A 27,035-nucleotide genomic window follows, 5' to 3' on the forward strand; every position below is an offset into this window, starting at 1 on the left:
CACAGCGTCACTCGCCGGGCGCGCGCACGCATCCCGGGAGGGGCGTCACGTCACGTGGACACGCCCACTATTGAGATGAATTATCTATCCATCTATCTCTCTTGCTAAATATCTATCTAGTTCGCTAGCTATATAGCTAGCTAGTTCTTCACTAGCTCGATAGCTATCTTCAATAGCTTGTTTTCTATCTATCTATCTAGAAAAGTAGTTTTATAACTCGACTGGTGGAAATTCAGATTATCATTAAGGGTTAACTATTGACTTTTGTTTCTCGGATGATTGGAAACTAAGTGCTCTTTATTAGAGACCGATATTATGCATAGCGTGCTACTAGCAGGCTATAGAATTAATACAAAAGAATATCCAGTGAGAGGTGAGTTTAAAAAAAATATTCAACAGTTTTAGTGACGTATTTTTTTGTAGCTTTTTGTCTTTCAAATTCAGTTAGTTTTAAGGACTTTTTTAGAGCAGGTTTTTATTTAATTTTTTAATTCTATTAATATATGTATAGTTTAAGTTTATTAATTTTGTGTTAGTTTTTCGAAGGTGTAAGATGAAAAAAGTTCTGTCGTAGAAACTGAAAAAAAAATGCAATTTAAAAAATATATATTTTGTTTGAACATAAAAACTAATATAACCAAAAGTATATTAAAATATAAATAATAATCTTAGTTTAAAAAAAGTATATTTTCACTATCGTCTTTTTTTCCCCATCTTTTTCCCCATCTGTAGTTTTTACCTTAATTTCATTCACATAATACAAAATACCAACAAAAAATATAAATAATAATCTTAGTAAAACAAAGTATATTTTCAATATTATTGCCTTTTTCACCCCCCCAATTTGTAGTTTTTAACTTAATTTCATTCACAGAATAAAAAATAAAAACAAACAAACAATCAATAAATAAATAATCAACTACAACAACCTTGGGTCCAGTGAATGAGGTTGGGTGCTGATTGAGTACAAACCTCAACTAAACCCAAGCGTTCAAATTGAGTTTCAAGCGCCACCCGGTGGCGACAGGTGAAAAATTAGGCCACTTTTTGAGATTTTCTAAGGACACACACACAAAAAACAAAAAACTTTCAAACCCTCTTGTGAGAATCTTTTCAAGTGTGACAGCCTGGGGTTGTTTTAGTTGAGCTTGCTGTTCTCAGGTGGTCCAACTTTAGTAACCTGGGACCGGCGTTTTCCTATTGTTGTTAAATCATTACAACTAGCATCAGTTCGGAAAACGGGAAAACAAAACCAGCATTTTTTTTTTTTTAGTGTGCATAATTTTTTGTTTTTTTATTGGAAGGAGCATGAGGTGACATCCAGACGCTCGCCACGACAGGAAGAATGTGTGCAAATAGTGCATTTGGTGGAGGACACGCACAGACGCAACATGCAGGACGACGACGACCATTTCCACCTTTCAAGGCAACTCGAGGACGGAGAAGATGAGGCAATTGTTGAATACGAAGCGTTGTGAGGAGGAGAAGGAGGCACAATCCATTCATGAGACAAACATGCCCAGCACAAACAAAATGGAGGACGGCGACCCGGACACGTGCCCATCACGCGTTGATGACATCAGCGTGGGCGGGGGCCAACGGCGCAGCACGTGGGACGGCTCCCGTAACGAGGTCATCGCGTGGGAGTTAAGGCGACCGCCGCCATCTTTTCCCGGACGGCGAACTTCCTGCGGGACGGCTTAACAGTCGGCGCGTGTTTGGCACTTGGGGAGCATGCGAGGAGGCCAAGGAGGCGCTTAGTGTCTTCCGCAGTCGTCAGTCTTGTCAGTTCTTGAGGTTTTAGTAGGGGTGGGAGGGGGAGGCAAAGTTCCACCAGGAAAGGCCTCAGGTCCAAACCTCCATGGGCATCATGGACTCCTTGGAGCCCATGGGAGGGAGGAGGTACTGCTCGGCGAGGAACTGCAGCGGGAACTGCACCACGAAGCCGCGGATCTTCCTGAGCTCCTCCTGAGCTCGGACCGGGTCTTCCCGGTCCAGGCCCGGCTTGCCCAGGTAGCCCACCAGCTCAGCGATGTTGCGCACGTCGCTGGAGGGGAGACAGCGGAACACCTGGATGGACAACAACAACAACAAACTTGGTTATTCTTTAGCAGCGGTTGTGGTACGCTGGCTCCCTCTAGTGGTACATCAACAAATATTTATACTTTATATTTCAGTTTTATGTGGAATAGATTGTGAGTCATTATTTAAGTGTAGTGTTTATTTGACTATTTTCATATGTAACATAGTTTTGGTAACTTAAAATAAATATTTTGAGTACATCTAGGAGTATTTAGGTTACTTCCTGGACGTATTACAGTAGATTAAAGAGTATTTACATCCCTTTTTGGGAGTAGAGTACATTTAAAAGTATTTAGATTACTTTTAGGGAGTATTGCAGGAGATTTAAGAGTAGGTTACTTTTATGCAATATTCGATTTAAGCCTATTTTAACTACTTTTAAAGAGTATTTTTAGTATTTAGAGTGTTTAGGTAAATTTCAGTAGTATTTAAGTTACTTTTAGAGAGTATTTTGTGTGTTTAGGTAACTTTTAGAGAACATTTCACAGATTTATTTAGGTAACATTTAGGGAGTATTTCAGTATATTTAATTCTTTGACCGGCAAAAATGTTTAATAACGATTCGTAAAATCACAATGCATGCCGCCATAAACGGCAAATGACGTCAACTACATTTTTTTTTTTTCTTATCAATGGGCAGTGCAAAGTCTAAGTGCAGCGCTGCCTGGTCAATGGGTTGTGGAATCAAAACCACTCACTATGGCCAGCAGATGGCAGCATTGTATCTCTTCAATGGGCTGCTGGTGTATGAAATGACAATGAAAAAAAAAGATGAAATCTGATGAAATATAACGTTTTCGAGGATGACATGAATGATCAAAGCCTTTGTCATATCAAAGTTTTTCTTGGAAACATGAGGCAGTAAAAGAGTTAAAAGTATTACCTGTAAGTATTATAGATTACTTTTAGGAAGTACTGTAGTCGATTTCAGAGTATTTAGGTCACTTTTTGAGAATATTTCAGGAGATTTAAGAATAGGTGACTTTTATGTGATATATTATTAGATTTAAGAGTATTGTAGTTACTTTTAGAGAGTATTTTCTGTATTTAAGTGTTTCGGTCAATTTTAGAGAATTTGCCGCATTTATGTAACAATTTCATTTCATTTAAAAGTATTACAAATTACTTTTAGGGAGCAATGTAGTAGATTTAAGAGTATTTAGGTTACTTTTTGAGAATATTTCAGGATATTTAAAGGGATACTTTACTTATTTAGCCATTAATATTTTTCCTATAATAAATTTGATATTTTCATTATTTTTGATGTACAATTAGTACCTTTAAAAACACATTTTGCAACTTGCTGTCGACTGAAAATTACATCACAAGGGCTCAGGTAACCAATCACAGCTCAGCTTGTGAATGTCACATGACCAAACCTAGAAAACAGGTGAGCTGTGATTGGTTACCTGAGCCCTTGTGATGTCATTTTAGCCAAGTTGCAAGTTGCAAAATGTGTTTTTAAAAGGTACTAATTGTACGTGAAAAATAATGAAAGTATCAAATTAATTATAGGCATAATATTAACTTTTTATTCCTTTAATGGGCTAAATAAGTGAAGTATCCCTTTAAGAATAGGTGACGTTTCTGTGAAATAATATTAGATTTAAGTTACTTTCATTTTGTGTATTTAAGAGTGTTTAGGTACATTTTAGCAAGTATTTCAGTAGATTTAAGAGGTTATTTGTATGTAATATATTAGATTTGAGAGTATTTGAGTTACTTCTCGAGAGTATTTTATGTATTTAACCCTTGTGCCTTGGAATCAGTGACACGCTCTAAGAATAAATTTTAGCCAAATAAGTAATTCTACTTTGAGGTGTGATAACTAAGTCAATTTTTAACATTTTTTTTTATTTCAACCACTCAAAATGTTCATTGGCATCAGAACTATCCATACATATGAAGTTTTTTTTTTTTTTTTATGTATTCCCCCCTCTTAGGACAATACAAGCCCAAAGAATGGACTATGAAGAAAACGAACTGTGCTGTATACATGTATAAAAAATAAATAAAAAATTAATACTTCATATGACATAATTAGAGCTTCGAATAAGGCAATAAGTTATAACAACAATTTTTTCAATGCATGCCAAATTTTTTGACAATGGCAATTTAATGCAAAACACCCTGGAAAAGTAAATTTTAGCCAAATAAGTAATTCTACTTTGAGGTGTGATAACTAAGTCATTTTTTAATATTTTTTTTTCTTTCAACCACCCAAAATGTTCATTGGCATCAAAACTATGCATAAATATAGTATATTTATTTATTATTATTATTTCCCCCCGCCATAGGACAACAGAAGCCAAATAATAGATTATGAAGAAAATTAACTGTGTTGTATATATGTATAATAAATAAATAAATTTGAATCTTTCATATGACATAGTTAGAGCATCAGGCAACACGGTAGCTTTGATAGAAAACTTTGGGGAAAAAAGTACTTTTTGTGGGGCTCCGGAGCGGCACCGGGACCCTCCGTGACTTTAGCCGCAAATTGTGTTTGATTTTCGGGTACAGGAAGGCCCGATTTACACCCCCGTATCCGGCGTCGCACTTCAACGAGCCACGTATCTCTTGTGCTCACGGTTCCAGATATGTGTCAGATATGTGTCATTTTCCCCGTAGGACGTACGGTTCCGGACAAATAACGGAAAGAAAAAGCTCCATTACACCGATCCGTCCGTTTACTTTACCCGGAAATCGTGCGTGTTTTTCGGACAAATTTACATCGCCTGTATCCAATTGTATCCGGCGAACGGAAGTCAACACAGCGACGAGCTATATACCGTTCGGAAGCTACACGTCCCCCGCGGCATTCCAGGACGTGCTCATATGTTCGTTTATGTTTATTTTGTAGAAGTACTTACTTGCCAACTTGCATTTGCAGCTTTTTGTGTCTCCGATCGCCGTTCTTTTCTTTCTTTTCCTGAGATCCAGGAAGCTCATGTCTCGTGCACGTTAGCCTCTTAGCACGTTAGCACGTTGTTGTGAATACAAACTAGCCGAATAAAAATCGAAGCTTAGCACTTTCACACGTAGAAATGCAACGGCCAGATAAGATAACCGACGAGGAATTCATCTCGACAACCGTTACATGTTACACTTCATAAGTTGCAAAAAAAAAACGTTTTTTTTGTTTTGTCTTATCCCTAATGGTTATTGTTTCCACCGATCCATGCTCCTTGCCATGTTTTGAAGAATGCACGAAGGGAAATACGTCACCTCCACGTTGCACGCACGTTTGGCCACAATGGCACGCCTGCCCCCTGCAGCCTTGGCGAGCAAATGTCAATGCTCGGCTGTTCAAAATGGATGATCGAACTGTGCATGCGTGTGGAATATGCACGCTATTAATTCTGAAGTTCTGAAGTGAAGAAAGAGAAAAAAAAAATAACAGCCTTCACACACTGAGGAAAACCGCTGTATTGCAACGACTAACAGTGGCTCATTTTGGGGAATAAAAACGACAACGAGCATTGCCATTCGACCCCTCCCACTAGGGAACGTGCTTCCCACGTCCATGCAGACAAAAAAACAGCATATCCCAACACGAAACATAAGTCAATAGCTCGCAATACCTTTTTCTGCACAAAAATATAAGTGGCGCGCGTGTACGCGCATCCACGAACACGCACGCGCGCCCACTAACGTGCACGCGCATCCACTAACATCCTGTCGAATGCACAATCAGTAAAAAGCACGAAGAAATAAGTCTGTGTGGAATATGGCGTGCTGGAAACAGTGCGGCGTTTGCAAGGAAAATCATTAATTGGCCTCTACCGCCACCTGGTGGATTTGGGGTGCGAAATCTTTCTCATGCCCATGGCACCGTCGAGGAATGTCCATAGAAGGATTTCATGCAGAAATCACGGAAATTGCAATAAAATACATGCAGTGTCCAATCGGTCCAAAAATGTCACTTATAATGTACATTAATGTTACGCGGCTGGCTAAATCCGATTCCAGGGATATTATGATTGTTATCTCCCTCATGCAATGGCTGAGAAATGTTGGCACACTCGCATTTTGACGGTCCCCCAGTTTTCCAAAACCGTGGCTCATTTTTATTTTTTTTTTATTTTTTATTTTTTCCCCCCCTGCACAATCAAAACCTAATTTACATAATTGGCTAAGCAAATTGCACGAGGGTTAAGAGTGTTTATGTAACTTTTAGAGAATATTTCATAGATTTAATAGTATTTAGGTTACTCTTCGGGAGTATTTCATTTGATTTAAGAACAGTTAGTGAACTTTTAATAAGTATTTGAATACATCCAGGAGTGTTTACATACATGAACAATTGGACTTAATATGCAATTGTTAATGTTTATTTTATGACGGTACTTGAAGAGCTAGCTGTTAGCTTACAACGTTGACAATTCCTGAAATTTGGAGACGTCAAATGTTCCTACCTTCTGGTAGATGGTGGCGTTGCGAGAGCACGTGCTCAGCCAGACGTCCTTGTAGAACTGATCGCTGATTGGGTCCGACACGTCGATGCTTGCGTCGGTGTGAGCGCCCAAAATCGTCCTGACAGACACAAGACGACGTCATCGCGACTCACACAAACCGTGGTCAAAAGTTTTGGGACGCATTCAGTCAAGGAGATTCCTGTTGACAAAAATGCAACAGGAAGTAAGAATCACAACATACTTGAAGCACTCGATGCGAAGCTGCAGCGCGAAGCGTCCCGCCCGGTACGCCAGCCCGTCCATGACAGACGTCACCGTCTCCGAGTCCTCCACGATCACGGCCACCTCGCTGTCCCGCTTTCCAAGCATGCTGCGGTCGTTGATGTTGGCCGAGCCTGCGGGAGGGGGCGTGGCGGTTAATCGGGATTGGCCGCGGGGCGTTTTGCGGCGCGTTTACCGATGATGACGGTGTTGTCGTCGGCGATGAGCATCTTGCTGTGCACGTAGATGAGCTCGGTGACCAGCTTGCCCTCCAGCTCGGCGTGCGTCCTCAGGCCGGCGATGGAGATGTAGTTGATCCACTGGTCGTCCACTGCGTCATCGACACGTTGACCATCAATATCGCATGCTCGTGATACATAAACGACTTTCCATTTGAAATAGGGCTGTGCAATTCATCGAAATTCAGTTACAAAATTGGTATAATTGTGAACAATAATAAAATATTAACTCATTTGCTCCCAATAACGTGTAAATATGTTTTTTGAAAATGTTTTAAGTGTCCCAAAGACGTATTTATATGTTTTTTGTATGCTAGAGCATACAGAAGGCTTTGATACCGCTTCTCAACTGCAAAGAATGGTTGCAGAAATGGTAGTTATTACACAAACGGCCAGCAGGTGGAAGCAGAGCAAAGGAGATCAACCAGGGCCATGTTGAAAAAAAGCTAAATTATTTACAATTTTAAATAGATATGTGAAAACTGATGAAACTTATCTCTCTTCTAATGCTAATTGTTGCAAAACGGACACAGATATAAACATACTTTTTTTTCCTGATGAAAGAAGAGACTTTAATCTTTCTTTTGATAGGTTCCATGCTTTTATAGCAATAGAACACAATATTCTGTGGCCCTTGCAAAATCAGTCCAAATCCAGTAAAACAGCCCGGAGCGAACGGGACTGCTTCTGTGAAAATGGCTGGAAGTGAATGAGTTAATACTAATTGTGAGTTATTTTAAATGTATATATTTGTAGCTTTTTTTTTTTTTTAATTTTAAAATAACTAATTTAATAAATCTTGTTTGGTCCAAAAGAAAGTTGCATAATTATAGCGTTTCAATTAAATTTATTTGTCTTAAGTTAATTTTTTTTTACGGTTAAACTAGTGCTGTCAAAAGTTAAAGCGTAAACTAATTAATTAATCACAAAAAATGATCGCATTAATCATGTATTAATGCAGATTAATCACACTATTAGTTTTGAAGAATTTAATAAATATTTGTGTATGACATTCAGAGTATTTGTTCATGTCAAACTATCAGGGTCATTTTTCCCCCCCAAGTAATTAACTAATTACAAAAAGAAGAGGATGATCGTGTGCAGTGGATAAAAAAAAACATCCTCATAACATAAAAAAAAAAAATTAACACACAACAGGTGCTCTTTAAATTTGGCGAGCAAAAAATGGCCAAAAAAAAAACGTTTTTCGTTAAGCGATTAATCATGACTAATCGAAATTCTAAGATGAGATTAATCTGATTAAAAAATTTAATTTCAACATTTTGTCTTATACCAAAAAAAAACAAAAAACAGATGATCGACCTAATCGTGATTTCAATTATTACCAAATTAATTGTGATTAATATTTTCTTCATAATCAAACAGCGCTAATTTGAAATTTTGGATGAATAAAATAAATACATAATAAATAAATATAATAATAAATAAATAAATAAATCCATGTAAAATTTAAAATAAAATAAAAGAGAAAAAGTATTCCAGTATTCCAAAAAAACATTGTATATGCAAACACCAAAACATTCAAACAAATGGCCACTAGCTTAATGCTAAAAAAATTATAAAGCAAAACACCATAAACAGGCTAAGGCAAATTAGCATCCATTAGCAATTTTCAACCTATATTTTTTTATAAAGGAACATTTTGGAGCTCACCGCAAGTAAAAAAAAAAAAAAAAAAAAAAAAAAAAAAAAAAAAAGAATTTAAAATGATGGAATTGGAAGTGTTAATGGAAGAGACAAACAAAACAAAAATATTACTGCATAACACGAAAAAAAAATAACAAAACCAACAGTCGCAATCTGATGCCCTTGATGACGTTGACTTCCTGTCAGGTGACTTACTTTCTCTTTTCAGCTGCGAGATGATGGAGTGCTCGCCTCTGTTCATGGTCCTGCGTGGGGAGAAGAGAGAGAGAACGGAATCTCACGTTCACACTTTTGACTCACACGTACACGCGCACGCGCACGCACACACCGACCTGTAGTTGAAGTGCATGATGGCCTGGATGGCGCATCCTCCGCCGGTGCTGATGTCTCCTTCAAAGCCCGGCAGCAGAGGCGTGACCACGTACACGCGGTACTTTTTACCTTCCCTGAACGAGGACACAACATCAGCTTCGAACACACACAATCGCGACAACCATTATTAACATTATTAATCCATTTTTTACTGGACCGGCAGTGAATTAGTTACATATGACATCAATACCATCATCTCTTTGTATCTGATGTTTGTTGAAATGCTTGTACGCTCAATAAAGTAAAAAAAATAAAATAAAATAAAATAAAAAATCTTGAGTTGACGTAATGCTGCACAGCTCCCGCATAATGAGGGAGGAGGCGGAGTTTTGCAACACTTCTTGGGACAGTTGAGCGATTTTCACAACAGGCGAATATTAATAACACGTAAAAATTATTTGGCTCAAATTGAGGCAGAGCTGACTATGATGGATGACTACCAATACCAGGTATCAATATCAGTCTTATTTTAAGGTATCGGTGTAACTCACATGAATACAAAGTTACCATTAACTTCATGCAATTTTTAGGAAAAATAATATATTGGGATATAGAGGTCTTTCTTTAAAATCATCTGTCATTTATGAGTGGGGAATTTTATTTACTAGTGGTATCGGTATTTGGTATCAGTAGCGGTGACCAATTCAACAGACATTCATTTTTTTACAGGCAACATAATAATTCAATGTTTCAATGTAATAAGAATAATAGTTCCAATAAGAATATGACTATTATCATGTTTTTTTCCCCCTCTATAAAAAATGCATATTAATGCTTTTTTGTTGTAAATTCTAATTTTATTATTTATTTATTGTAAAATTGCAATTAATATTAATTACTATCACTGCATTCATATTTTTTTCCTCCTAAAATAATGATAATTCTCTGGTACTATTATATATATATATATATTCTCACTAATAAGTAATTTTATGACATTAGTTTTGCAGCATTTTTTAACTTTTTTTTTTATTATTATTTTGATGTTAAATCATTCATTGATTATCAGTCACTTAGGCTGGAGGTGGTGAGCAAATACAGTGAGAGGTGGCCGCCGCTGAATTTTGTACACAGGAAAAACCTTGTAGTGTATAGACCAAATTATGACAGTGACCATATTTGGGCGTATGGTTTCCGCCCGACGTCAACAAGATGAAAGTGCGCGTATCACCTGTGCGCTTTGATGATACGCTCGGCGATGGCGTCCCCGATCTTGTTGAAGACGTGTCGGTTGTCCGCGCAGCTGATGAAAAATTGATTCTGGAAGGAAAACACCAGCACGTCAACGAAGTACGCAAAACTACACTGCTGGCAACAAAAGTGAGTACACCCCTAGGTGAAACGATACTAGTTGAGTTTTTGAGAGGCGCGCGCACACCTCGATGTAGATGAAATGTTGGCTGTTCTCGATGACTTCCACGTACGCGTTGTGGATGGACTCTTCGTGGTACTTGATGCCGGCCGACCAGTCGGATGCCGAGCGAAGGATCTGGACGGGATGGGAAGTCAATCAAAACGCAACATTTCTTAAGAAAAACAAAGTCGAAAAATGGCGGCCAACCTGAACTTTGGTGTTGACGCATCCGGGCACTTGATAGCGCTGATGTCCGGCGGTGGTGTGCGACTTGGGCAGAAGGTACGGGAAGGACTGCAAGCGATATTTGGGCTTCACGATCTGATGAGGACAAAAAAAAAATAAACTTCCCGTCAATCTTAGTAAATGAGTTTGTCATGGCAAATTTTTCAAGCCGAGCGACCTTGGTGAAGTTCCATCGCTGTATGAAGTGTCTGGCCACGTCGCGCGCCGCCTTGCCGTGAACCACCGACGAGATGTCGTGCCAGGGCATCCGGGGGGTCACGTGACGGTCGATGAAATCTGGAAGGGCGAAACGGAACAGGATGGGACGCGTAAGATTGCATTGAAGTAGTAAGGATAGTCGAATCATGATATATTTGGAATTAGCACAAAAGTGGGACAGATAACAGCTTTGAGATGTCAGCTTGTCATATGGACCAATTTTTTGTCGTGACCTCAACTCAACACGCTTTATGATAAGCAGCAGTTTTTCAACGTCATGCAAATGGTCAAGGCTTACCATCGAAAGGTTTGTCCAGTTCGATCCAGTCCTTGTGCACAAAGTTGCAGTAATCTTTGCCGTGCCAGAAGCGCGTGTTGCCGCACAGGTCGTCGTCGTCCGGCTGAGGGTTCTGCTCCGCCTCGCCTCCTATAACAAGTGGAAAGACACGGAGAGAGAGAGAGAGAGAGAGAGAGAGAGAGAGAGAGAGAGAGAGAGAGAGAGAGAGAGCGCGGGGGTTGTTGAGTGGATTTTTGTGCATGACAGTTTTTTATGTGAGAGTGACAGCTTATTTGGTAAGTGATTTTTTTGGATGTGAGTTTTTTTGTGCGCAAGAGTTTTTTTGTTTTGAGTGTGAGTTTTTTTTGTATGAGATGTTTTTTTCTAGAGAGCAGTGGTGAGTGTTTTTTTTTTTTAAATGGGAGTTTTTGTGGCAAGAGTTTTTTTGGTATGTCAGTGTGTGAGTGTGAAGTGTTTGTGTGAAGGAGAGTTATATCAGAGTGAGTTTATTTGGTGAGTGTTTTTTTTTTTGGTAAATTAGTTTTATTTCCCCATGTGAGATGGTTTTTTTTTTGGTGTCAAGAGTTTTTCGGTGTGAGAATTTTGTGTATGAGAGGGTTTTTTCTTTTTTTTCTTAGAGTGAAAGCAGTGGTGAGTTGAAAATGGCAGTTTTAATGCGCAACAGTTTTTTTTTTTTTTTTTTGGTATGTCAGTTTGAAAGTGTGAGATGTTTGTTTTAATGAGAGTGAGTTTATTTGGTGTGTGATTTTTTTTGTATATGAAGTTTTTTTTTTCCATGTGAGACGTTTTTGTGTGCAAGAGTTTTTTTGGTGTCAAGAGGTTTTGGATGTGAGCATTTTTTTTGATGAGCATGACATATTTTGCCATATGAGATATTTTTTTTTATATGAGACCTTTTTTTTTGGTGTGTGTTTTTTATGTTGAGTGTTTGTTTTGTACCTGTGTTAGTCTTTTTGCTTATTTGAAAGCTTTTTTTTTTTTTTTTTTTTTTTTTTTTTAAATGAGCTGCGTCTTTTTTTGTGTCAGATTTTGGTGTGAGAGTTTTTCGGTTCCACTAGTTTTGTATGAGTGTGAGAGATTTACTTGCATGAGAGTTGTTTTATGTTTGACAGCTGTGTTTTGGCTTGTGTTTTGTGAGTATATTTTTTTTTTCCCTGTACGTCACTTCATACCTGTCACGTCTTGGTCGAGCTCATCGTCGCTGTCGGCGTGGGCGAGTCCGTGTTTCTGCAGGTGGCGCTTGATGCTCATCTTGGCCCTCCTCATCCTGCCCTGACCTTTGATCTTGGGCTGCGCCACCGTGTCGTCGGCCGAGAAGGCGGCGTTCCCGTAGCCGCTGCCGTTCCCGTTTGCTTGGGGGGCCATGTTGGCGGAGGACGCCTCGGCCTATACGGCCACAATCACAAAAAAAAAAAAAGTAATATAAATGTAATAACAGTGTCGTAACATTGTAATAAACATGTAATACAGCGAGAATGTAATAATAAAGAACGCAAGGTGACCTGCTCCATTTGCGAGAAGGTCACACTCCCCACGTCGGTGAGTCTGTGTTCTCCGTCGTCCCAGCGACCGTACGCCAGGTCGATACCGCCCACGAAGGCCACCGATTGGTCGATGACCACGATCTTCTCGTGGTGAGCCCACAAGTACACGGCGGACGACACGTGGTCGGGGTGACGCATCACCTGGTGCGACGACCACAAAGTGTCACGGGGGAGACAAACACACACTCATGTAAATGTGACTTGACTTGACTCACCTTGATGTTGGGGTGGAGGTGGCGTAGCGTCATCTTGCTGTACCCCGAGTTGATGCCCAGCGCCAGCTCCACTTCCTTGTAGAGCATGACGTAGATGTGCACGCCTTGGAGCTGTTAGCAAAAGAGTCACAGTGGAGGTCACGAACACTCCGCGTAGCCCTGACTCCGCCCCCTCCCCGCCGCCAAACTCACGGCTTTACGCCGCAGCAAGTGGTCCAAACGCCAGCGGTTGCCCTCCACGATGGGCCTCTTCAGGAAGATCTCGGGACTCAACCTGAAATCAAACACACTATCTTAGTGGGGACATCCCATTAACATATTGTATTTCCTAGCCACTTACCCAAACCTATATACGCAAAATTGCACTAAAAAAAATATGCGATACAGCGAGGCTGCGAAAAGTGAACCGTGTTATAGCGAGGGAACACTGCATTATATGTTTTTTCGTTTTGTTTGATTGTGTGATTTATATATTTTCATTAAAAGTATGTTGTTGTTTTTTTATTTACTTGTTATACAGCACAATTTTTTTTCATTTATTATATGTTTTTTCATTTTGGTAAGATTCCTACTTTATTATAAATGCTTTTTCATTCATTATATATGTTCTTTTTTTCCATTTACATTAATTTTTCCCATTGTTTTTTTTCTTTCCATATTACAGTATACAGCACAGTATATATATATTTTTCATTTATTATGTTTCATTTTGGTATGTTTTTTACTTTATTATGAATGCTTTTTCATTCATCATTTATGGTTTTTTTTTCATTTAAAGTCTTTTTTTTTTCATTAAAAGTATTTTTTTTATTCATTTATTTTTAATTTACCGGTACTTGTTATATAGCACTTTTTTTTTTCATTTATTAAATGTTTTTCCTTTTGGTATGATTTTTAGTTTATTATAAATGCTTTTTCATTCATTATATATGTTCTTTTTTTCCATTTACATTAATTTTTCCCCATTAAAAGTATGTTTTTTTTTCTTTCCATATTACAGAATACAGCACAGTATATATATATTTTGTTTCATTTTGGTATGATTTTTAGTTTATTATGAATGCTCTTTCATTCATCTTTTTTTTCCATTTCGTCCATTTTTTCTCATTAAAAGTGTTTACTTGTTATACGTCACAATTGTTTTTTCATTTATTATAGGTTTTTTCATTTTGGTATGTTTTTTACTTTATTATGAATGCTTTTTCATTCATCATTTATGTTTTTTTTTTTTTCATTTAAAGTCTTTTGTTTTTCATTAAAAGTATTTTTTGTATTCATTTATTTTTAATTTACCGGTACTTGTTATACAGCACTTTTTTTTTTTTCATTTATTAAATGTTTTTCCTTTTGGTATGATTTTTAGTTTATAATGAATGCTTTTTCATTCATCAGTTATGTTTTTTTTTTTTTTTTAATTTACAGTCATTTTTTTTTTCCATTAAAAATATGTTGTTGTTGTTTTCTATTTACTTGTTATACCGCACAGTATATAGATATATTTTTTCTTTTATTACATGTGTTTGTTGTTTTTTTATTTTGATATGATTTTCAGTTTATTGTGAATGCTTTTTCACTCATGATTTTTTTTCCATTTAGTCATTTGTTTCCATTAAAAGTAGTTTTTTTTTTTTTTTTTTTTTTTTTTTTTAAATGTACTGATACATCACAGTATATATTTTTCTATCTCCGGAATGCAGAGTCATGGAGCGACGGGACATACACCGTTGAAAAGGTCTCGTCGAGATGAATCCGTGGATGCCCGTATGTCACCGGTCGGACGTAGAGTTCGAGAGATACGGCCGCGCAAAGACCACAAAAAAATAAACAAACCAAAAAGCACGCTGTAAAAAATCCGCAAAACAGCAAGGCCGCGAATGATGAACCCGCGATAAACGAGGGAAAACTATATACACGACGTTCACACACACACATTTCACAGGGTTGTGTGCACGTGTGTGTCGTCGCCTCAGACAGTAAGCGATCTGCTCAGACGCAAACGCTACACTCGAGGTGACCACCAAATGAACTCCCCACACAAACACGCACGTGCACGCGCACTTGAACTCACCACCAGTCTGTGATGAAGATTTCTTCTTTGGCCTCCTCGAGCGCGTTGGCCACATCTTCCATGTACGTCTTCCCATTCACGTACCTGCACGATAATACACACAAGATGACTTGACAAAATACACACGCAACGTCTAGTGTTGCTCAGCAGGGGGACGGACAGGTGACGGGCAAACACCGGCTCACTTTCCCTCACTTTGTGTCGTGTTACTAAAGTGAGAGACACGCACGCACGCGCGCCGTTTCATTTTCCAGATGGGCGCTCTGGCTCGTTGCAACGCTTTTGCCCAATGAAAAGTGAAACGAATGGCGGAGGGGGCGGGGGAGGGGGGCAGTCGCCGCGGTTACCATTTGGCGGGGATGTTCTCCTCCTGCCTGGCGAAGGAGCCGAAGCGATGGTCGGTGAGGAAGGCGGCGCCGTGCTTGCGCACGAAGCCCTCGATGGCCTGACCCCACCAGCGGGCGTGGCGGTAGCTGCTGCACTTCAGCACCAGGCACCTGCACGGACGGACAGACGGACGGACGGACAGTCGGACGCGTTCCATTGCTTGATTCCAACCTTCACATACGTGTGCTAGTAGATCGTAAATATCCATGTACTAATCAACTTTTTTCTACATACTTGTAGGCCAACTACAAAATTGGGCACTAGTTAACATCGACATGCTACTAGTACAACTAGTGAAGCGATGGATGTGGACTAGTAACATTTTATAACGTAATAGTACTACTAGCACACAGCTGGTTACTAGCGTCAAATATTGCCTCAGTAGTAACATGTAGTTTTCATGGTATGCAAGTCATCCTACTTGTGAGGACAAAAAGTATACTAGTACATGGAACTTAAGATAAAGTAAATCAATAGGTTAAACATCGCTACTAGTGCATGTCACACGTCTACTAGATGGGCCTAGTAGCGGTAACACTACTAGGCCCATCCAGTAGGCGTGTGACAGCACAGTAGTGTTACTAGTGCGCTGAATTGGTTTACTAGTGAGGACAAAGGACGTACTAGCACAATCATTGATAAGGAAGCTACTAGTGCATGTCAAGTGGCTACTAGTTGGGCCTAGTACTGGTAGGCAAACAACAAAAGCTCAAACAGCTTAAGGTCCATAAACTAGTACACTCGTTGTCCTCACTCGTAAGCCAATTCAGCACACTAGTAAACTATTGTGCTGCACTAGTAAACCACGACTAGGCCCAACTAGTAGCCACGTGACACGCACTAGGAGCCGAAATGGCTTACGAGTGAGGACAAAGAGTCTACTAGTTCATGGACCTTAAGCCATTTAAACATTTGCTCCAGATCTGTGATAAGGAAGTTCCTAGTGCATGTCACATGGCTACTAGTTGGGCCTAGTAGTGGTAATACTACATGGAATTTAAGATGGATGTCAATAAGGGAAAAAAATCTGTTAAACATTAAATCCACATTCTTAAGGAGGCTACTAGTGCATGTCACACGCCTACAAGATGGGCCTAGTCATGTTACTAGTGCAGCACAATAGTTTACTAGTGCGCTGAATTGGCTTACGAGTGAGGACAACGAGTGTACTAGTTCATGGACCTTAAGCTGTTTGAGCATTTGTTGTTTGCCTACCACTACTAGGCCCAACTAGTAGCCACATGACATGCACTAGTAGCTTCCTTATCAAGGATCTGGAACAAATGCTCCAACAGCTTAAGATCCATTAACTACTACACTGTTTGTCCTCACTCGTAACCCAATTCAGCGAACTAGTCAACTATCGTGTTGCACTAACACTACTAGGACCAATAGTAGCCATGTGACACGCACTAGTAGATTCCTTATGAAGAATTTGGAACAAATGCTCAAACAGCTTAAGGTTCATGAACTGACATACTCTTGGTCCTCACTCATAAGCCAATTCGGCGCACTAGTAACTATCGTGTTGCACTAGTAATGATACTAGGCCCAATAGTAGCCACGTGACACGCACTAGTAGCTTCCTTATCAAGGATTTGGAACAAATGCTCAAACGGCTTAAGGTTCATGTACTAGTACGCTCTTTGTCCTCACTAATAAACCAATTCAGCGCACTAGTAACACTACTGTACTGCACTAGTAATCGCGCAGCACAATAGTTTTCTAGTGGGTGTGCTTGTAGTGGTGTCGACCTGGACAGGCTGTCCACGCGCACGCCATGCTGCGTCTCCGTGTCCTTGGAGTCCATCTTGACGCTGAATTCTTTGTCGAAGAGCATCACGAAGGAAATGACGCCCGAGTCGGGTTTCATGTACAGCAGGAACGAGTCCTTCACCACCAGCCAGCTACATGTCAATACAAATAATGACATGATTGATTTTTGCTCAAATATCCATTGCTCAAGTGGTTCTTAAACCGCAACTATTGATGCTAACGGTTAGCATGTCAATGGAGTTTTCAATTATGTTAGCATTAAGCTAGCGGGACATTCATAAGGAAACCTTTGGGTATTTGTGACAATAGTATGTTGTTTTTCTTTTTACAGTTCAAAGCATCTTTTTTTTGTTGTTGTTGTTTTTTTTACCTGAAAAAAACAACAACTATTTAAGTATTTGTACACAGTTCCTTGCCACGATTCATGGTGTGGTGTGTGTACTGACCGTTTGGACCAGCGGTAACACATCTTGTTCTGACCGCAGCAGTTGAGTCCGGGGATCCGATGGCCGCCGGACCGCTTCAGAACCATTCCTTCTCTACCAACACACGTACACAAAACACTGTTCAAAATTGTGTACTAGCTACAAAATGTTAGCATCGGCCAATCAAATCCCTTACAAGCCTTTCGGACCCAGATCGTGGATGAATGACAGCTGGCTGACGTCAATGAACTCCATCTGATCGCAACAGGAAGTCCAAGAAAATTCAACGTCAACAACACCAATCGGAGCACAAGAACAAGTTATACATAAACACAAGGTTCTACAAGCTTTTACTCGCTCACAAGGTTCTACCTGCCTGCCAGAATGTATTTCTGTACAAGGTTCTAATTCAGTGAAGGTTGTACTCTTATTCAAGCAAGGCTGTTCTGAGGCAAAATGGCTGCTTACCATGCCGTGGTAGTTGCGGTACGTCGACATCTTGAGCAGCTTGTTGAGGTAATCTTCCAGTTGTTTCTGGGGGGGGGGGGGGCAGCAGAGAAACATAACTGTAAGCTAGCTAGCGAGCTGGTTAGTTCTACTACCTAGAGAATACATGACTGAGAATGTGGTGTCGTTTGACTAGCTAGTTAGCTTGTTAGTTCTACTAACTAGAGAATAAATGACTGAGAACGTGGTGCAGTTTGATTAGCAAGCTAGTTATCTTGTTAGTTCTACTAAATAGAGAATAAATGACTGAGAATGTGGTGCAGTTTAACTAGCTAGCTAGTTATCCTGTTAGTTCTACTAAATAGAGAATAAATGACTGAGAATGAGGTGCAGTTTGACTAGCTAGTTAGCTTGTGAGTTCTACTAGGTAGAGAATAAATGACTGAGAATGAGGTGCCATTTGACTAGCTAGTTAGCTTGTTAGTTCTACTAGGTAGAGAATAAATGACTGAGAATGCGGTGCAGTTTGACTAGCTAGTTAGCTTGTTAGTTGTACGAGCTAAAGAATAAATGACTGAGAATGCGGTGCAGTTTGACTAACTAGCTAGTTAGCTTGTTAGTTCTACTAGCGAGAGAATAAATGACTGAGAATGCGGTGCAGTTTGACTTGCTAACTAGTTAGCATGTTAGTTCTACCAGCTACTAGCTAGAGAATAAATGACTGTAAGAATGTGCTGCTGCTCTGTGTGTGTTCAAGTTGCAGTTTGATGGTTTACAATCATCATAACATCAATGCTAATTTTAGTTAGCCCCTATATGGTGTTTCGCATTACATATTCGCACTAAGCTAGCTGTTTGGTTTGCTCGGTAGGATATTTTGGTGGTTGAACATACAACATTTAATTGCCTTTTTGTTTAATTTTTCAGTTTTTGGGTAAACTTCAACTGAGAGCGAGCTCCCGGAGACCAATCATTATTGACGGACCTTGCGACTAGACACTTGCTCCTCTCTGACCAGCTCGTCTCCCCCTCCTCTGGGCAGGTTGGGGATTTCCCTGCCCTCCCCTGCCGTCTGTCTCCTGATAGTGTGACTGCACAGGACAAAAAAATAAATAAAAATATATATATTAGGGGTGTGAGTGGAAAGAATAATATATTTCAAAGTGAAGCGATTTGATTGGATGCAGTCAAATCTTTTAAATCACAACCGATTCTCAGATTGAAAGTGTTTTTCGGACCTGCGCGTCGGCAGCGGCAGGTTGAGGACGGCCTTGTACGTCTTCAAGTCCCTGTGGAGATCCTGGAAGTGCTTCTCCTTCTTCTTCACCAACCACGTGAACTCGCCGTGTTTCATCTCGATCTTGTAGACCGCCGGCATGGACTGAAACGTCACACAGGCGGGGACTTCCTGTCACATGACTGGACTCCGTAACGTGACGTTTGCGGTCTGGGCTGTCACCTTGCTGACACTCCTCTGCTGGCTGACGTTGAAGCGGTCCTGCGCCGACGTGAAGCGCTCCACCTCCAGGATCTTGGCGGTGATGGGACAGGACAGGAAGGCCGACTTGCAGTCCTTGAAGCCCACCGTGTTGTACACCGTCAAGAATGGCAACCGTTCCCCTGGAAATAATATTTAGTTCAAAGTACCAGTATAAAACGCGACCTCAGTTGGACCTACCTGGCTCTCCGGCGTCGTTATGGCTGCAGCTGCTGCCGCTGTCACCCGTGTCGAGCTCACGGGCGTCCAGCGTCTCCATGATGCCGCTCATGTCGCTGGCGACCAGTTGCAGCGTGCTGGTGGTCGGCTGGTTTTGTCCCAACATGGCTAAGACTCAGCTGGGAGCCCAAGGCTCACCTGGAGAGACAGGTAAGGACGTACGGACACAAAATATGACAACCATCCCGACACTATAGATAAACGTTGCTAGCTAACACTGCTAATATAGCCAATCGTAGCTAGTTAGAACAAACAAATTGTCACTGTACGCCTCAGTGGTTAATGTTAATGCTAGGAAATAGCCGCAAATTCCACTTTCCAAAGTTGCATTACACTTCAATGAATCCACTTCAAGTGGTTGACTTGAGTCAAGTTTGTTTTCGACGAGTCACTCCGTCCTTTGCCCAAATATGGTCGGCAAACATTTGGCTTCGAGAATAAAATACGGTCCAGACAGTGTTGACAGCGCGCACTTACGCTAATTGGACACGCACACGCACAGTCGCTGAGCTGAGGTTGACACACAAAGCATCATCATCATCATCATCATCACACATACGTCGGCATCCACTGACCTGAGCCAGCAACGGCAGAGAAAAGACCATCCTCATCCTCACCTCGTGTACGCCCCCTCAACTTTATAGCGCAAGCCCGTTGACGCACACACGCATGCACACACACAGACAGACAGACGGACGGGCGGCGTCCGAGGCGGTCCAGCGAAGTAGTGCGGCGCGCAGAGGAGAGAAACCTGACTGGGCAAGGGAGGAGGCGCCATTGGCCCGCCAGGCTGTCAGGAGGGTGCCCAACAGCCAATGAGAAGCCGGCGGGGGGACGGACTGTTGGTCACTCTACCTGTGTGTGTGCGTGAAACTGGCAGATAGGAATGTTCGCCCAAGTTTTGCTTCACGTAGCGCTAAGCTATTTCGCACACAGGTGTCATGAGCTAGGTCTCACGCACACACACGCATCCATCACAAAATGGCTGCCCTAGACAGGAAGTCAACAACATAGACTGAAAATAAATGAACAATCTATAAAGTATGGCTACTGACTCATAGTTGACATTCCACATCACAAGCAGGAGATACATTATTATAATCGGTGGCCATATTTGGCATTTAAAACAATTTCAGCATCGGATGTTTTTATGAATCTGAAAGCCGATAAAACTGATATTTCACGGAGCGGCGAATGCTTGCGAACATAGCAAAGTTTTTATGGTCACAAAGAAATTTTGAACATGTTTAGACAAGTACATTTGACGCTCAGTGAGATACAGGATTTTCTTTTATTTATGTATTTATTTAAATTTTCACTTTATAAAATTGCTGCTTACACTTTGAACTCCCTACTCTTTTTATTTAAAAAAAAATAAAAATAAAAATAAAATAAAATAAAAAAATAAAACCTACAAAATGAAAGCAAAAACAAGTAAACGTTTAACATTTCAGTTGTTTTTCTAGTGTAAATAAAGTTTTAGAAAACTTTATTTACACTAGAAAACTTAAGGGAGCCATTTACTTGCTTAGCTTTTCATTTAGCTATATGCTGATGACCCCCAAAGCAAATTTTGTTATAATTTCTAAACATATCTATTCTTTATAATGTATGTCTACAGTAATATTAAAGAGATACTTTGCTTATTTAGCAATTTTGGCAGTCAAACGTTAATATTTTGTCTATAATAATATTTATATTTTCATTATTTTTCATGTACAATTAGTACCTTTAAACGCACATTTTGCAACTTGCTGTCAACTGAAAATGACATCACAATGTGCTACCAATCACAGTTCAGCTTGTGAATGTCACATGACCAAACCTAGAAAACAGGTGAGCTGTGATTGGTCGGTACATGAGCACTGAGCAAATGTGATGTCGTTTTCAGTCGACAACAAGCGGCAAAATTGTTTTTTCAAAGTATTAATAGTACATGAAAAATAATGAAAGTATCAAATTAATTATAGACAAAATATTACATTTTTATTGCTATAATGGGCTAAATAAGTGAAGTATCCCGTTAAAAGAAAAACCTTCAAAGTGTTGAAACTTTGATACGTTTTCATAAACGCATGGCATTTCAACAAAACGTTTACATTTTGACACTAATATTTCCTCTTTTGCGGTAAATGAATATCGGCTTGAAATATCGGTTATTAGCCTCCTTGACTATTAAACATTATCGGCCCTGAAAATCCCTAATAAAACTAGCGCATAGCTTAGCTTTCAAGTTCATTTAGCTTAATGCGGGACCAATGATGGTAACAAACATGATACATGATTATTTTACGATACTATATTTAACATCAACTAAAGAATGTGACATTTGATGACTTGTAAAGATCAATAAAAGCATTGTTAACTGGCGCTGTGATGTTTCTTCATCTCCTGAGTGAAACGAGTGAGAAGTATTTGGACTTTGCCTTCTGCCTCAGCAAAGGACTAAATATCATCTGATCGATTCAGCGAGTTGAAACCACAAGATTTTTATTCTACATCTCCTCGCGGGGTGAAAGGTCGACTCGTTGCGGTGACAGCATCTTGTCCCCATCATCAGGCGGACGCTAATCTGATAGCGAGATAAACGCCAGCGTCGCACAAATCAAACCAGTCGCACAAGAGCCGCATTGATGAGTGCGAGCGGGGAAAAAAAATGTCAGGAATTCAGCGGATGATCCCTCGAAAAAGCAAAAACATCATCCTCACCTCACACCTGCAGGATTATCGTCATTAGGTGCGTGTTTCCATTACAGTTTTTCGCAAAGGCATTAAGATGGTAATGGAAACACTGGATTGGCGAAAAAACTCTCAAATATTGCAAAAAATGTTTTTGCGCTCTCATGAGGTGCGTTTTTGAGACGTGTCGAAATAGAAGTATTTCGCAAAAGTGCAATGGAAACACTTTTTGCGCATTAGTAGTAGGAGGGGTGAGAACCTCTGGCTCCCTCATGATACGATACAATACGATATGTGATACAAGGCATGATAACGATTATCTCATGATATGACAATACATCGATTATTAATATATTGCTCAAGTAATAAATCCATGATAATCTATGATAAAACGAATAATAATAATAATAATAATAATAATAAATAAAAATCAAATAATACAAAATAAATACCAATAAATGATAAAAGATAAATAATACAAATATAAAATATATATATAATTCATATTATAATAAAAATATAATTAAAATAATAATAAAACAAATAAAAAAAATACAAAATATAATTCATTATAATAAAATAAAATAAATACATATCAATAATAAAAAATAAATACAAATTAAATTTTATATATATATATATATATATATAAAATTCATTATAATAATTAAAATATTAATATTAATAATACAAAATAAATAATACAAATAAAAAATAAACAATAAAATTCATAATAAAAATAAAATAAATAAATATCAATAAATAATAAAAATAAATACAAATTAAAATATATATTTATATATATATATAAAATTCATATAATAAAAATAATATAATTAAAATATTATTAATAATAATAATAATAACAGTAATAAATGATACAAATAAAACAAAAATATATAATTCATATTATAATAAAAATTATATAATTAAATATAAATATACAAATAAATAATATATAAATATATACATAAAATAATAATAATAATAATAATAATAATAAAAACTAAGCTCATGATTCTTTGGCTGAAGACTTGCGTCCATTTCCCAAGTCACGAGCAATGGAGCTGTTATAGTGGCTGGATATAAACTACAAATATCGCGATACTTGCGTAAGCGTATTGATAACCTATTGGGAGACAAAGTATCATGATTCATCGCGATATCGATATGTCGTCACACTCCTAATTACGGTAGTAGTCATGTGACACCCGCCCAGTCAGGGAGGAAAGGAATGTAACGCCTTGTTTATTTACTTGCGTCGGGGGACTCGCCTTTTTACCGTATTCCCATTTTAAAAAAAAAAAGAACTCAAAAGCAGAACCAAGTGTGATGCGAGCATCGTTTGGGTGAACGCGGCAAACACGACACAAAAGAAAAGTCACGACCGGAATTTCACGCTAAACACGTTTGATAAAGTTCCCATCAGGTCAGAGGTTGATTGTTCTTCACCAGCAAAAACTCGTCCACAAGATTGCATCTCGACTATTGTTATTATTTTCAGACGTTCCACAACATTTTCGCATCTGATTATTCTGTTCTCACACACGCCTCAACTTCGTTAACAACAACAAGATGAGAAAGGGCAACATCGACTGCGGACATTAATGATTCAAAAGCCGGCTACTTTCGATCCATTACATCGACAGCTGATGATGATTATTGAGAAAAGGCTGCACCTCACGCACACTCACTCACCTTGAGCCACTTAAAAGGCACACATACACACCCACAAAGTCAATCGAGTGCTTCCAGGCGCAGACAAATGGACTCAAACATACGCACGCACGCGCGCGCACGCACGCACGCACGACGTACCTGCACAAAAGAATAGCGGGCACCAAACCCTTAAGTGCGTGCGCCACTGAGTCAATGTTCATTGAAGAGGTGGAAGAGCAGGTCTTGCTCTCACGCGCACACACGCACGCACGCACGCACACTTTCCTCACACTTCCTGTGGGCTGCCTTTCAACACAAACCAAAAAAAAAAAAAAAAAAAAGAGCCCGATCATGGCGTCATTTTAAAAAAGCAAACGCATGGGAAAGGAAAATGTAAAAGTAGAGAAATGGCGCTACCCTGACATTTTTGTCCAAGCTTGTAACTTTCAACTTTCAAACAATGCGGTGGACAAATAGTTAGCATATCTGCCTCACTTTGTGGTCATTTCAGGTTGGTATGGTTACTATGGCAACAACTCTCGGTATTTCCTGCTGCTTGGTCTCCATGACGATGGCATCTAGGTAATTTTGTTTCTAGGTAATGTCATTTCTAGTTAATCCTCTTTTCACATTTGAAAACCAAAGCCACAATTTTAAATCCTAAAACCAGACTTAAAACCCTCATTTGAAACCCTGAACATCACTTTAAAAAAATACTCATTTGAAACCAGGTTTGCAAACCCTAATTCCAAACCCTAAACTTGTGCCATAATTTCAAAACCTGTCCATTCATTTTAAACCCAAAACTTGGATTCAAACCCCCATTTTGAAAACCTAAATCTCAGTCAAAAAATGCTGAGATGAAACCCTAACCCAGGTTTGAAACCCTAATTTAAAACTTTAACCCTGGTTTAAAAACTAGGGCTTAACCGATTAATCTGAAGGAGATATTCGCGCTTTCAGAATCGGCCATTTTTTTCCAATGTATCTTTTTTGTTTTAATACAATAATTTTTTTAGCCCGTAGGCAGTATCTTATTTTGAAATGACTTGGTCACAACCACCAAAAAGCCCAAAACAGGTCACAACACTGCCCAACGCAATTTTTGCTCATTTTTCATCTTTGTACATAACAAATACTACAAAGTATTGTATAACAATAGTCTTTAATTCATATCTTTATTGTTGCCAGCGTCAAGGGACCAAAATAGTGAGGATGATGTTCACTAGTAGCTACATCAAGACGCATTGTGGTGGAATACATCGTATGCACTAGTAGCTTATAGCCACCATACATTCCAACAGCACAACAAAATGGCCAAGTCATCCCAACACAGACATGACGAAATTAAAAAATATATATATTGAGTGTCCATTTCCAGTCAAGAGGAGGAAGTGCGGTGTGGGGGGGAAAAAAAACGGAAGCTAGTCACGTGCTTCTCATCCAAAACAGACCCCCCCACCCCACCTCACCTGCCGCCCACACCGGAAGAGCAGGCTCCACTGTGACGCTCGCGCATGTTGATTGATTGACGCACGCGCACAAAAGCAAACTTTCCCTATAACCTAGCCACGCGCGTCGATAACACACTCACATGCATTTATTAAACACCTGCGCGCATACGCGTACGGGCATGCCGGAAGCAGGAGCGACAGCGTGCGTGCGTCTTACCTCCCGCAGATGAGAAGAAACTGCTTGAGTGAGCCAGAAGCGCGACCGAGAGAGACGTGAAGACGCCGCCTCACTCACGAGATTCCCCACACCAGTGCTTCCGGTCACTTCAAAATAAAAGCAGAGGAAACGCCTTCACTCCATTGCCGGCGTCTGGTATTATTTTGAAAGCGCAAGTTATATAGCCCATTTGACAGCCCGTAATGACATCTTGACGTTAGTGTTAATCCAAAATACTATCAATATTGAGTTATGAATAAATTATTTTTGTACACACGCGTTTTGTGTTGAAAACGGAGAGATGAGCGGGAAAAATGGCTGAAAGACAACATTTTTATTCTTGATAATTAATTAAATTATAATGAATCAGCCGATTACTTAACTCAAACACTTTGCATATATTATATTACCTATTTAAATTTTATATATTTTATTTTTGATACTGTTTTTTATCAATCATTCTCATTAATTTCAGTTTATATTACAAAAATGGATGAAGGACATTATTTATAATTAATTCAAATATAAAGAATCAGCCGATTACTTAACCGAAATTTTTTATATATTACATATTTATATTTTATATTTATATTGAATATATATTTTTATACTGTTTTTTGTCAATCATTCTCATTAATTTCAGTTTATATTACAAATACAATTAACCAGTTTTTCAATACAATTCATAAAAAAAAACAAAAAAAAAAACAGTCGAATTACCAAAAATATATGGAAAAAAATTGTCATTGCAGTAAATTAATTACCTAATTATTAAATGAAACAAATGGATAAAGAATAATACATCAAATGAATAAATAGATTTTAAAAAAAATTTTATCTGAAAAAAATAGCAAAATAAATACAACAAAATAATATGATCAGTGAAAATTTTCCATATTAATTTAGGACTCAAGTTGGTTTAAAAAAAAAAAAAAAAAAAAAAAAGGAAAAAACTGTCGTCAAAAAGTGACTATACTTTTACTCATGTTCCATATGGTCCATATATTGTCTATCATATCAATTTTAATGTACAGTATATACAAATATATCGTTTTATGACCGAACTAAAAAAGCAACTTTTCAAAAAATAAAATCATCCAAATACCTTTTCGCAGTCATCAGCAGTATGCGCTGTGCCTTGTAACTTCCCGGCGACGTCGCTCTGCTTTTCGGTGTCACCTCCCTGAAAGCAAACAGGTGTCGTGTACGTACAGTTCGTGTCTTCGTGAGCGCGCGTCACGCGCAAAAGCGCGCGCGCGCGCGGGCGGGAGAACAGGAACCGTCTGCATTCCAAAGCAGCTCAACATTCCA

At 39.0% G+C, this 27,035-nt stretch overlaps 1 protein-coding gene across 3 annotated transcripts; it reads right to left on the minus strand.

Annotated features, from left to right (window-relative positions):
* Window positions 1-1,247: 1,247 nt before the first annotated feature.
* LOC144009782 (phospholipase D1-like) lies at window positions 1,248-26,977 on the minus strand. 3 transcript variants are annotated; one of them, XM_077509660.1, is made up of 27 exons: window positions 26,830-26,977; window positions 25,725-25,831; window positions 19,677-19,853; window positions 19,458-19,618; window positions 19,237-19,379; window positions 18,984-19,089; window positions 18,020-18,085; window positions 17,748-17,806; window positions 17,573-17,665; window positions 17,105-17,257; window positions 15,311-15,460; window positions 14,964-15,047; window positions 13,088-13,169; window positions 12,896-13,006; window positions 12,639-12,821; window positions 12,309-12,522; window positions 11,137-11,265; window positions 10,798-10,916; window positions 10,602-10,715; window positions 10,419-10,529; window positions 10,212-10,300; window positions 9,001-9,114; window positions 8,864-8,913; window positions 6,958-7,092; window positions 6,742-6,895; window positions 6,501-6,618; window positions 1,248-2,070 (listed from the first exon to the last, which is right to left on the minus strand). In XM_077509660.1, exons 3-27 carry the CDS (start codon window positions 19,819-19,821, stop codon window positions 1,846-1,848), a joined length of 3,108 nt encoding a protein of 1,035 aa, XP_077365786.1. In that variant the 5' UTR covers window positions 19,822-19,853; window positions 25,725-25,831; window positions 26,830-26,977; the 3' UTR covers window positions 1,248-1,845. The 3 variants fall into 3 exon arrangements, with proteins under 3 accessions (XP_077365786.1, XP_077365787.1, XP_077365788.1); XM_077509661.1 differs by lacking the exons at window positions 25,725-25,831; window positions 26,830-26,977 and adding an exon at window positions 24,213-24,340; XM_077509662.1 differs by lacking the exons at window positions 25,725-25,831; window positions 26,830-26,977 and adding an exon at window positions 24,093-24,219.
* Window positions 26,978-27,035: the final 58 nt, after the last annotated feature.

Source organism: Festucalex cinctus, chromosome 20 (assembly GCF_051991245.1).
Source record: "Festucalex cinctus isolate MCC-2025b chromosome 20, RoL_Fcin_1.0, whole genome shotgun sequence".
Lineage (NCBI taxonomy): Eukaryota > Metazoa > Chordata > Actinopteri > Syngnathiformes > Syngnathidae > Festucalex > Festucalex cinctus.